This window comes from Oncorhynchus mykiss, chromosome 24, assembly GCF_057628025.1.
Source record: "Oncorhynchus mykiss isolate SJ-2025 chromosome 24, ASM5762802v1, whole genome shotgun sequence".
Classification (NCBI taxonomy): Eukaryota; Metazoa; Chordata; class Actinopteri; order Salmoniformes; family Salmonidae; genus Oncorhynchus; species Oncorhynchus mykiss.
Window position 1 is genome coordinate 41432501 of NC_143045.1, and position 13315 is coordinate 41445815.

The 13315-nt window shown below is 48.9% G+C and overlaps 1 protein-coding gene across 1 annotated transcript in view; it reads left to right on the forward strand.

The window, feature by feature from the left end:
• The window catches only part of LOC110503436 (rho guanine nucleotide exchange factor TIAM1), a 71679-nt gene that overhangs the window by 3090 nt on the left and 55274 nt on the right, over positions 1-13315 (forward strand). The window contains exons 4-7 of the mRNA XM_090218981.1: positions 3826-4047; positions 4408-4645; positions 9213-9385; positions 9603-9827. Of these exons, the coding sequence (XP_090075107.1) occupies positions 3826-4047; positions 4408-4645; positions 9213-9385; positions 9603-9827 (858 nt within the window). The remainder of the gene's footprint in view (positions 1-3825; positions 4048-4407; positions 4646-9212; positions 9386-9602; positions 9828-13315) is intronic.

Consider the following 13315-nt stretch of genomic DNA (forward strand, 5'->3'; position numbering starts at 1 on the left):
CTCTGGTTTATTCTCCCTTTTAATACCACGGCTATAATTTAACACATTTTGCTGCTAGAAATGTGTTCATTTATTTTTATTATGGATCCCCGTTAGTTCCTGCCAAGGCAGCAGCTACTCTTCCTGGGGTTTATTATGGATCCCCGTTAGTTCCTGTCAAGGCAGCAGCTACTCTTCCTGGGGTTTATTATGGATCCCCATTAGTTCCTGCCGAGGCAGCAGCTACTCTTCCCGGGGTTTATTATGGATCCCCGTTAGTTCCTGTCAAGGCAGCAGCTACTCTTCCTGGGGTTTATTATGGATCCCCATTAGTTCCTGCCAAGGCAGCAGCTACTCTTCCTGGGGTTTATTATGGATCCCCATTAGTTCCTGCCAAGGCAGCAGCTACTCTTCCTGGGGTTTATTATGGATCCCCATTAGTTCCTGCCGAGGCAGCAGCTACTCTTCCTGGGGTTTATTATGGATCCCCATTAGTTCCTGCCGAGGCAGCAGCTACTCTTCCTGGGGTTTATTATGGATCGCCATTAGTTCCTGTCAAGGCAGCAGCTACTCTTCCTGGGGTTTATTATGGATCCCCATTAGTTCCTGCCAAGGCAGCAGCTACTCTTCCTGGGGTTTATTATGAATCCCCATTAGTTCCTGCCAAGGCAGCAGCTACTCTTCCTGGGGTTTATTATGGATCCCCATTAGTTCCTGTCAAGGCAGCAGCTACTCTTCCTGGGGTTTATTATGGATCCCCATTAGTTCCTGCCAAGGCAGCAGCTACTCTTCCTGGGGTTTATTATGAATCCCCATTAGTTCCTGCCAAGGCAGCAGCTACTCTTCCTGGGGTTTATTATGGATCCCCATTAGTTCCTGTCAAGGCAGCAGCTACTCTTCCTGGGGTTTATTATGGATCCCCATTAGTTCCTGCCAAGGCAGCAGCTACTCTTCCTGGGGTTTATTATGGATCCCCATTAGTTTCTGCCAAGGCAGCAGCTACTCTTCCTGGGGTTTATTATGGATCCCCATTAGTTCCTGTCAAGGCAGCAGCTACTCTTCCTGGGGTTTATTATGGATCCCCATTAGTTTCTGCCAAGGCAGCAGCTACTATTCCCGGGGTTTATTATGGATCCCCATTAGTTCCTGTCAAGGCAGCAGCTACTCTTCCTGGGGTTTATTATGGATCCCCATTAGTTCCTGCCAAGGCAGCAGCTACTTTTCCTGGGGTTTATTATGGATCCCCATTAGTTCCTGCCAAGGCAGCAGCTACTTTTCCTGGGGTTTATTATGGATCCCCATTAGTTCCTGCCAAGGCAGCAGCTACTTTTCCCGGGGTTTATTATGGATCCCCATTAGTTCCTGCCAAGGCAGCAGCTACTTTTCCTGGGGTTTATTATGGATCCCCATTAGTTCCTGCCAAGGCAGCAGCTACTTTTCCCGGGGTTTATTATGGATCCCCATTAGTTCCTGTCAAGACAGCAGCTACTATTCCCGGGGTTTATTATGGATCCCCATTAGTTCCTTCCAAGGCAGCAGCTACTCTTCCCGGGGTTTATTATGCATCCCCATTAGTTCCTGCCAAGGCAGCAGCTACTCTTCCCGGGGTCCAGCAAAATAAAGGCAGTTATACATTTAAAAAAAACATCACAATACATTCATAACATATTTCACAACATATTAAGTGTGTGTGTCCTCAGGCGTCTACTCTACTTACAACATATCTATACCAGAACATCCATGTGTATAGTGCGTATGTTGTATGTTGTGCGTATGTTGTGTGTTTTGTAAGCATGTGTTTGTGTTGCTTCACCATCCCCACCGTTCCACCGTTCCATAAGGTTTATTTCTGTCTGTTTTTTAAAATCAAATTTTACTGCTGGCACGAGTTACTTATTGTGGAATAGAGTTCCATGTAGTCATGGCTCTATGTAGTACTGTGGAATAGAGTTCCATGTAGTCATGGCTCTATGTAGTACTGTGGAATAGAGTTCCATGTAGTCATGGCTCTATGTAGTACTGTGGAATAGAGTTCCATGTAGTCATGGCTCTATGTAGTACTGTGGAATAGAGTTCCATGTAGTCATGGCTCTATGTAGTACTGTGGAATAGAGTTCCATGTAGTCATGGCTCTATGTAGTACTGTGGGATAGAGTTCCATGTAGTCATGGCTCTATGTAGTACTGTGGAATAGAGTTCCATGTAGTCATGGCTCTATGTAGGACTGTGGAATAGAGTTCCATGTAGTCATGGCTCTATGTAGGACTGTGGAATAGAGTTCCATGTAGTCATGGCTCTATGTAGTACTGTGGAATAGAGTTCCATGTAGTCATGGCTATATGTAGTACTGTGGAATAGAGTTCCATGTAGTCATGGCTCTATGTAGTACTGTGGAATAGAGTTCCATGTAGTCATGGCTCTATGTAGTACTGTGGAATAGAGTTCCATGTTGTCATGGCTCCATGTAGTACTGTGGAATAGAGTTCCATGTAGTACTGTGGAATAGAGTTCCATGTAGTCATGGCTCTATGTATTACTGTGGAATAGAGAGCCATGACTACATGGCTCTATGTAGTACTGTGGAATAGAGTTCCATGTAGTCATGGCTCTATGTGGTACTGGGGAATAGAGTTCCATGTAGTCATGGCTCTATGTAGTACTGTGGAATAGAGTTCCATGTAGTCATGGCTCTATGTAGTACTGTGGAATAGAGTTCCATGTAGTCATGGCTCTATGTAGTACTGTGGAATAGAGTGCCATGTAGTCATGGCTCTTAGTAGTACTGTGGAATAGAGTTCCATGTAGTCATGGCTCTAGGTAGTACTGTGCGCCTCCCATAGTCTGTTCTGGACTGTGAAGAGACCTCTTGTGGCATGTCTTGTGGGGTATGCATGGGTGTCCGAGCAAAAAAAATAGCTTTTTTTTTCAAAAACAAGGACATTTCTAAGTGACCCCAAACTTTTGAACGGTAGTGTACATTGTAAGGGTAAGATCAGGATTTTTTAAGGGCACCACTGGTACCTTAGTTTCTAGAAAGACCCGTCTGTAGACTAGGCTAAGGTTGGTCAGGGTAAGATCAGGATTTTTTAAGGGCACCACTGGTACCCTAGTTTCTAGAAAGACCCGTCTGTAGACTAGGCTAAGGTTGGTCAGGGTAGGATCAGGATTTTTTAAGGGCACCACTGGTACCTTAGTTTCTAGAAAGACCCGTCTGTAGACTAGGCTAAGGTTGGCCAGGGTAGGATCAGGATTTTTTAAGGGCACCACTGGTACCCTAGTTTCTAGAAAGATCCCTCTGTAGACTAGCTAAGGTTGGCCAGGGTAGGATCAGGATTTTTTAAGGGCACCACTGGTACCGTAGCCTAGTCTACAGACGGGTCTTTCTAGAAACTAAGGTACCAGTGGTGCCCTTAAAAAATCCTGATCCTACCCTTGCCAACCTTAGCCTAGTCTACAGACGGGTCTTTCTAGAAACTAAGGTTGGCCAGGGTAGGATCAGGATTTTTTTAAGGGCACCACTGGTACCTTAGTTTCTAGAAAGACCCTTCTGTAGACTAGACTAAGGTAGGCCAGGGTAGGATCAGGATTTTTTGAGGGCAGGGTTGCCACCTCCACATCTGCAGAGACGGTATGGACTCTACTCAAGGTGAAGGACTGCTGGTGTGACAGGACTGAAGCTTGGTTTTCTGTCAGTCTGACCACATGTCTGGAGACCAATAGAATGCAACAAGTGTCCATAGACTGTGTGTGTCTCACCTCTACCTGTGTGTGTGTGTGTGGGTGTGTCTCTACCTGTGTCGTGTGTGTGTGTGTCTCACCTGTGTGTCTGTACCTGTGTGTTTCCAGGATGTGACAGCCGGAGAGGGCAGTGAGTACGAGGACAGTGGCATAGACGGGGTGACGGCTTCGGGGGCGAAGCATCAGTCCCGGCGCTATAAGACCATGTCTATGTCCTTCTCCGTGTGCTCGGCGGCGGAGCGGAGCCTGTTCGCTGGCAGTGACAGCGGAAGCAGCAGCGGGGGAGGAGCCAGTGAAGGGGTTCAGGGGGTCTACGAGAACTTCAGACAGGTGGGTTCTGGTTCACACACACACACACACACACACACACACACACACACACACACACACACACGATCACAATCATCATCTGCTATGTGTGTTTCAAATCAAATTTGATTTTTTACATCAGCTGATACACAAACCCAGTCTAAAACCCCAAAACAACCAGCAATGCAGATGTAGAAGCACGTTGGCCAGGAAAAACTCCCTAAAAAGGCCAGAACCTAGGAAGAAACCTAGAGAGGGACCAGGCTCTCAGGGGGGTTTGCTGTTTTCAGTCCTTTGTCTGTCTATCTATTTTAAGCTGCAAACAAATTGCAGTTCGGAAACAATAAAGCTTTATTGATTTGAATGTAATGTTATGATTAGGAGTTGGAGATGAGCTCATGTCAGACAGAGAGTCTGGAGGAGGCGGGGTCAGCCCTGAGTGACGAGCAGAGCACCATGAGTTCAGCCTACCAATCAGATCCCCTGCACGGCGTTGTCCAGGGAACCGTGCGGAAGGCAGGCCGGCTGGCCGTCAAGAACTTCCTGGTTCACAAGAAAAGCAAGAAGGTGGAGTCGGCCACCAGGAGGAAGTGGAAGAGCTACTGGGTCTGCCTCAAAGGTACCTACCCTACAGTATATACTGTATCTATACACACTGCTATAACTAGTACCTACCCTACAGTATATACTGTATCTATACACACTGCTATCTAACTATCTACTGTATCTATTATTATTACTAGTACCTACCCTACAGTATATACTGTATCTATACACACTGCTATCTAACTATCTACTGTATCTATTATTATTACTAGTACCTACCCTACAGTATATACTGTATACACTGTACACACTGCTATCTAACTATCTACTGGCTCTATACACATTACACCTACTGCTACAAATGTTACTACTACTACTGCTATTGCTACTACTACTACTACTACTACTACTACTACTACTACTACTACTACTACTACTGCTACAAATGTTACTACTACTACTGCTATTGCTACTACTACTACTACTACTACTACTACTACTACTACTACTACTACTACTACTACAAATGTTACTACCACTACTACTACTACTACTACTACAAATGTTACTACTACTACAAATGTTACTACCACTACTACTACTACTACTACTACTACTACTACTACTACAAATGTTACTACCACTACTACTACTACTACTACTACTACTACTACTACTACTACTGTTACAAATGTTACTACTACTACTACTACTACTACTACTACTACTACTACTACTACTACTACTACTACTGCTACTACAAATGTTACTACTACTACTGCTATTACTACTACTACTACTACTACTACAAATGTTACTACCACTACTACTACTACTACTACTACTACTACTACAAATGTTACTACCACTACTACTACTACTACTACCACTACTACTGTTACAAATGTTACTACTACTACTACTACTACTGCTACAAATGTTACTACTACTACTACTACTACTACTACTACTACTGCTACTGCTACTACTACTACTACTACTACCACTACTACGGCTACTACTAGTACTAGTATGACCTACTGGGTGTGCCTCGAAGGTAACGAGAGGCCTCCATCTAGCCATCCCCTTTATACTCCTACTATTACTGATAATACTGAATGGAGGAGCTACCGGTCTGTCTGAAAGGTGAGGCCTGCCCTACACCGCTTATATTTGCTGTGGTGTTAAAGAAGAGCTATTTACAGCACTGTACTCAATACAACCCTATGTGATTTATGACAGTTCCCCTGAAGAGCTATTTACAGCACTGTACTCAATACAACCCTATGTGATTTATGACAGTTCCCCTGAAGAGCTATTTACAGCACTGTACTCAATACAACCCTATGGGATTTATGACAGTTCCCCTGAAGAGCTATTTACAGCACTGTACTCAATACAACCCTATGGGATTTATGACAGTTCCCCTGAAGAGCTATTTACAGCACTGTACTCAATACAACCCTATGGGATTTATGACAGTTCCCCTGAAGAGGTATTTACAGCACTGTACTCAATACAACCCTATGGGATTTATGACCGTTCCCCTGAAGAGGTATTTACAGCACTGTACTCAATACAACCCTATGTGATTTATGACAGTTCCCCTGAAGAGGTACAGTTGAAGTCGGGAGTTTACATACACTCAGGTTGGAGTCATTAAAACTTGTTTTTCAACCACTCCACACATTTCTTGTTAACAAACTATAGTTTTGGCGAGTCGGTTAGGACATCTACTGTGTGCGTGACACAAGTCATTTTTCCAACAATTGTTTACAGACAGATTATTTCACTTATAATTCACTGTATCACAATTTCAGTGGGTCAGAAGTTTACATACACTAAGTTGACTGTGCCTTTAAACAGCTTGGAAAATGCATGAAAATTATGTCATGGCTTTATAAGCTTCTGATAGGCTAATTGACATGATTTGAGTCAATTGGAGGTGTACCTGTGGATGTATTTCAAGGACTACCTGTTCATATGTACAAACAATAGTATACAAGTATAAACACCATGGGATCAAGCAGCCGCCACACCGCTCAGGAAGGAGACGCTTTCTGTCTCCTAGAGATGAACGTACTTTGGTGAGAAAAGTGCAAATCCCAGAACAAGAGGAGGAAACAGGCACAAAAGTATCTATATCCACAGTAGAACGAGTCCCATATCAACATAACCTGAAAGGCCACTCAGCAAGGAAGAAGTCACTGCTCCAAAACCACCATAAAAAAGCCAGACTACGGTTTGCAACTGCACATGGGGACAAAGATCGTACTTTTTTGAGAAATGTCCTTTGGTTTGATGTAACAAAAATAGAACTGTTTGGCCATAATGACTATTTTTCTGGAGGAAAAAGGGGAGGCTTGCAAGCCGAAGATCAGCATTCCAACCGTGAAGCATGGGGGGTGGCAGCATCATTTTATGAGGGTGCTTTGCTGCGGTAGGGACTGGTGCACTTCACAAAATAGATGGCATCATGAGGGAGGAGTGGCAAAATGGCTTAAGGACAACAAAGTCAAGGTATTGGAGTGGCCATCACAAAGCCCTGACCTCTATCCTATAGAAAATGTGTGGACAGAACTGAAAAAGCGTGTGTGAGCAAGGAGGCCTACAGACCTGACTCAGTTAAACCAGCTGTCAGGAGGAATGGGCCAAAATTCACCCAACTTATTGTGGGAAGCTTGTGGAAGGCTACCCAACCAACGTTTGACCCAAGTTAAACAGTTTAAAGGCAATGCTACCAAATTCTAATTGAGTGTATGTAAACTTCTGACCCACTGGGAAATGTGATGAAAGAAATAAAAGCTGAAATGAATCATTCTCTCTACAATTATTCTGACATTTCATATTCTTAAAATAAAGTGGTGACCCTAACTGACCTAAGACAGGGAATTTTTTACGATGATTAAATGTCAGGAAATTGTGTGAAACTGAGTTTAAATGTATTTGGCTAAGGTGTATGTAAACTTCAGATTTCAACTGTATTTACAGCACTGTACTCAATACAACCAACCGTATGTGATTTATTCATGGCTGTGTAGATGTCCTGATGATACGTGTTGTCTGTCTGCATCCCAAATTACACCCTATTCTCTATATAGTGCACTACTTTGGACCAAGGCCCTAGCCAAAAGTAGTGCACTAGATAGGACTAGTAACCGGAAGGTTGCGAGTTCAAACCCCCGAGCTGACAAGGTACAAATCTGTTGTTCTGCCCCTGAACAGGCAGTTAACCCACTGTTCCTAGGCCGTCATTGAAAATAAGAATTTGTTCTTAACTGACTTGCCAAGTTAAATAAAGGTAAAAATAAAAAAATAAAAAATGGTGCCATTTGAGAGACAACCTAAATATCACAGAGTAGGCCTTTAAAACCACTTGACTGGGCAACATCATTAACCTAAATATCACAGAGTAGGCCTTTAATACCACTTGACTGGGTCACATCAGCATTCTAGGGGTCACATCAGCATTCTAGGGGCCACACCAGCATTCTAGGGGCCACATCAGCATTCTAGGGGCCACATCATTATTCTAGGGTTTCACATCAGCATTCTAGGGGCCACATCATTATTCTAGGGTTTCACATCAGCATTCTAGGGGCCACATCAGCATTCTAGGGGCCACATCAGCATTCTAGGGGCCACATCAGCATTCTAGGTGTTCACATCAGCATTCTAGGGGCCACATCAGCATTCTAGGGGCCACATCAGCATTCTAGGGGCTACATCACATTCTAGGGGCCACATCAGCATTCTAGTGGCCACATCATTATTCTAGGGTTTCACATCATTATTCTAGGGTTTCACATCAGCATTCTAGGGGCCACATCAGCATTCTAGGGGCCACATCAGCATTCTAGGTGTTCACATCAGCATTCTAGGGGCCACTAGGGGCCACATCAGCATTCTAGGGGCTACATCACATTCTAGGGGCCACATCAGCATTCTAGGGGCCTCATTAGCATTCTAGGGTTTCACATCATTATTCTAGGGTTTCACATCAGCATTCTAGGGTTTCACAGCAGCATTCTAGGGTTTCACATCAGCATTCTAGGGTTCCACATCAGCATTCTAGGGGCCACATCAGCATTCTAGGGGCCACATCAGGATTCTAGGGGCCACATCAGGATTCTAGGGGCCACATCAGGATTCTAGGGGATCACATCAGGATTCTAGGGGATCACATCAGGATTCTAGGGGATCACATCATTATTCTAGGGGATCACATCATTACTCTAGGGGATCACATCATTATTCTAGGGGATCACATCAGCATTCTAGGGGCCACATAAGCATTCCAGGGGCCACATCATTATTCTGATTATGCATGCTCCCTCCTGGAGAATCCAGACCGGCACTTCTTACCGCTGGCCACTAGAGAGCAGAATTAAATCGATAAAACAAGCTGTTGTTTATTTGATTTGTTGTTGTTTTCTGCAGGGACATTTCCCCCTGTCAGATATTTGAAGGAAAGAAAGCTATCACTGTCTAGAAATATACATCACCTTAAACGTTTTTCATTGATACTTTATTGTGTTTGACTGCATTTTGCACTTTATAGGAAAAATGGCTATGAACATACATTTGATTTGATTTGATTGATGGTTGTGCGTAACGACCTTGTTCCTGTTTTCTCCCAGGATGCACTCTCTTCTTCTACGAGACGGACGGACGGTCGGGGATCGACCACAACAGTGTCCCTAAACATGCGGCGTGGGCTGAGAACAGTATTGTCCAGGCCGTACCTGAACACCCCAAGAAGGACTTTGTCTTCTGCCTCAGCAACTCTCTAGGAGATGCATTTCTCTTCCAGGTAGGAGGAGGTGTGTGTGTGTGTGTGTGTGTGTGTGTGTGTGTGTGTGTGTGTGTGTGTGTGTGTGTGTGTGTGTGTGTGTGTGTGTGTGTGTGTGTGTGTGTGTGTGTGTGTGTGTTATATGGTCATTGTTGTATAACTTGGCTGTATTCCAAGCATGCTGTAGTGTGGAGTAAAGGTCTGCGTAACCTTTTCTCTGACCTCTAACCCCTTGTAGACGTGCAGTCAGACGGAGCTGGAGAACTGGATCACGGCCATCCACTCGGCGTGCGCGGCGGCCGTTGCCAGGCAGCATCACCGGGAGGACACGGTGCGTCTGTTGAGGGCGGAGATTAAGAAGCTGGAGCAGAAGATCGACATGGACGAGAAGATGAAGAAGATGGGAGACATGCAGCTCAGTGCCGTGACCGATACCAAGAAGAGGAAGACCATACTGGACCAGGTGAGAGAGAGGAAGACCATACTGGACCAGGTGAGAGAGCTCAGTTACCGATACCAAGAAGAGGAAGACCATACTGGACCAGGTGAGAGAGCTCAGTTACCGATACCAAGAAGAGGAAGACCATACTGGACCAGGTGAGAGATCTCAGTTACCGATACCAAGAAGAGGAAGACCATACTGGACCAGGTGAGAGATCTCAGTTACCGATACCAAGAAGAGGAAGACCATACTGGACCAGGTGAGAGAGCTCAGTTACTGATACCAAGAAGAGGAAGACCATACTGGACCAGGTGAGAGAGCTCAGTTACTGATACCAAGAAGAGGAAGACCATACTGGACCAGGTGAGAGAGAGTTTGAGCTCAGTTACCGATACCAAGAAGAGGAAGACCATACTGGACCAGGTGAGAGAGAGTGTGAGCTCAGTTACCGATACCAAGAAGAGGTAGACCATACTGGACCAGGTGTGTGTGTGTGTGTGTGTTTGTGTGTGTGTGTGTGTGTGTGTGTGTGTGTGTGTGTGTGAGAGAGAGAGAGAGAGAGAGCTCAGTTACCGATACCAAGCCGAGGAAGACTACTGGACCAGGTTTGTGTGTGTGTGAGAGAGCTCAGTTACCAATACCAAGACGAGGAAGACTACTAGACCAGGTGTGTAGGAGGGGATTGAAGGAGGGACAAGAAGATAGGAGAGTAGATGATGAAGCACGTCACTGACGCCAAGAAGAGACAGAACAGTATTGATCATGTAATTAGGGACCCAGACCCTGTTTGTCGAGACTAATATATGTTGTTATTCAGGTTACTGTTTGTTGTTGGGGCCATGGAGCACTTGGCCCCTGTTAGATCCTGACCTACCATGGAGCACTTGGCCCTGTTAGATCCTGACCTACCATGGAGCACTTGGCCCCTGTTAGATCCTGACCTACCATGGAGCACTTGGCCCTGTTAGATCCTGACCTACCATGGAGCACTTGGCCCCTGTTAGATCCTGACCTACCATGGAGCACTTGGCCCTGTTAGATCCTGACCTACCATGGAGCACTTGGCCCCTGTTAGATCCTGACCTACCATGGAGCACTTGGCCCCTGTTAGATCCTGACCTACCATGGAGCACTTGGCCCCTGTTAGATCCTGACCTACCATGGAGCACTTGGCCCTGTTAGATCCTGACCTACCATGGAGCACTTGGCCCCTGTTAGATCCTGACCTACCATGGAGCACTTGGCCCCAGTTAGATCCTGACCTACCATGGAGCACTTGGCCCCTGTTAGATCCTGACCTACCATGGAGCACTTGGCCCCTGTTAGATCATGACCTACCATGGAGCACTTGGACGCTGTTAGATCCTGACCTACCATGGAGCACTTGGCCCTGTTAGACCCTGACCTAGTATTCGTCCTTAATGGGTCTGTTAATGAAAGGCAGATCAGATGTTCCTTTGTTTTGTGTCTGTGAGGTAGTCTCTGTTTGGCTTCCTGTTTGGCTGCCTGGATGCCTGGCTCACTGGTTGCTGACTGGTTGGCTGGATGGGTGCCTGGCTGTTGGCTGGTTTGGTGTCTGGCTGTTGGCTGCCTGCTTGGCAAGCTGGTTTGCTTAGGGACTGTTTGGCTGACTGGTTGCCTGGCTGGTCGCTGGCTGGTTGGGTGCCTGTTCGGATGCCCGCTTGACTGACTGTCTGCCTGGTTGGCATGGGCAACTTTGGCAGCGTCTGGTTACACATTGTGCTGAGCTGAATAGAAGCAGGCCTTGCTCCTCAGAAATACCTGTCTCTCCCAGTCTGCTTCTCAAACGGCATGTTATTCCCTATGTAGTGCCCGTAGGGAATAGGGTGCCATTTGGGACTCAAGCCATCATATTATACCAGCCTTTAGGGGAGAGGGGCCCTGCCTGGCCCCTCCCCCCTCCCCCTGTCTGGCCCCTCCACCCTGGCTGGCTCTTCCCCCCTCCTCCACCCTGGCTGGCTCTTCCCCCCTCCTCCACCCTGGCTGGCTCTTCCCCCCCCTCCACCCTGGCTGGCTCTTCCCCCCCTCCACCCTGTCTGGCCCCTCCACCCTGGCTGGCTCTTCCCCCCTCCACCCTGGCTGACCCTTCCCCCCCTCCACCCTGGCTGGCTCTTCCCCCCTCCTCCACCCTGGCTGGCTCTTCCCCCCCTCCACCCTGGCTGGCTCTTCCCCCCCCCTCCACCCTGTCTGGCCCCTCCACCCTGGCTGGCTCTTCCCCCCTCCACCCTGGCTGGCTCTTCCCCCCCCTCCACCCTGGCTGGCTCTTCCCCCCTCCACCCTGGCTGGCTCTTCCCCCCCCCCTCCACCCTGGCTGGCTCTTCCCCCCCCTCCACCCTGGCTGGCCCTTCCCCCCCTCCACCCTGGCTGGCTCTTCCCCCCCCTCCACCCTGGCTGGCTCTTCCCCCCCCCTCCACCCTGGCTGGCTCTTCCCCCCCCCTCCACCCTGGCTGGCTCTCCCCCCCCCCCTCCACCCTGGCTGGCCCTTCCCCCCCTCCACCCTGGCTGGCTCTTCCCCCCCCCCTCCACCCTGGCTGGCTCTTCCCCCCCCCCCTCCACCCTGGCTGGCTCTTCCCCCCCCCTCCACCCTGGCTGGCCCTTCCCCCCCTCCACCCTGGCTGGCTCTTCCCCCCCCCCTCCACCCTGGCTGGCCCTTCCCCCCCTCCACCCTGGCTGGCTCTTCCCCCCCCCTCCACCCTGGCTGGCCCTTACCCCCCTCCACCCTGGCTGGCTTTCCCCCCCTCCACCCTGGCTGGCTCTTCCCCCCCTCCTCCACCCTGGCTGGCTCTTCCCCCCCTCCTCCACCCTGGCTGGCTCTTCCCCCCCTCCTCTACCCTGGCTGGCTCTTCCCCCCCTCCTCTACCCTGGCTGGCTCTTCCCCCCCTCCTCCACCCTGGCTGGCTCTTCCCCCCCTCCTCCACCCTGGCTGGCTCTTCCCCCCCTCCTCCACCCTGGCTGGCTCTTCCCCCCCTCCTCCACCCTGGCTGGCTCTTCCCCCCCTCCTCCACCCTGGCTGGCTCTTCCCCCCCTCCTCCACCCTGGCTGGCTCTTCCCCCCCTCCTCCACCCTTTGCTGGCTCTTCCCCCCCTCCTCCACCCTGGCTGGCTCTTCCCCACCTCCTCCACCCTGGCTGGCTCTTCCCCCCCTCCTCTACCCTGGCTGGCTCTTCCCCCCCTCCTCTACCCTGGCTGGCTCTTCCCCCCCCCCTCTACCCTGGCTGGCTTTTCCCCCCTCCACCCTGGCTGGCTCTTCCCCCCCTCCTCTACCCTGGCTGGCTCTTCCCCCCCTCCTCCACCCTGGCTGGCTCTTCCCCCCCTCCTCCACCCTGGCTGGCTCTTTCCCCCCTCCTCCACCCTGGCTGGCTCTTCCCCCCCTCCTCCACCCTGGCTGGCTCTTCCCCCCCTCCTCCACCCTGGCTGGCTCTTCCACCCTCCACCCTGGCTGGCCCTTCCCCCCCCTCCACCCTGGCTGGCTCTTCCACCCTCCACCCT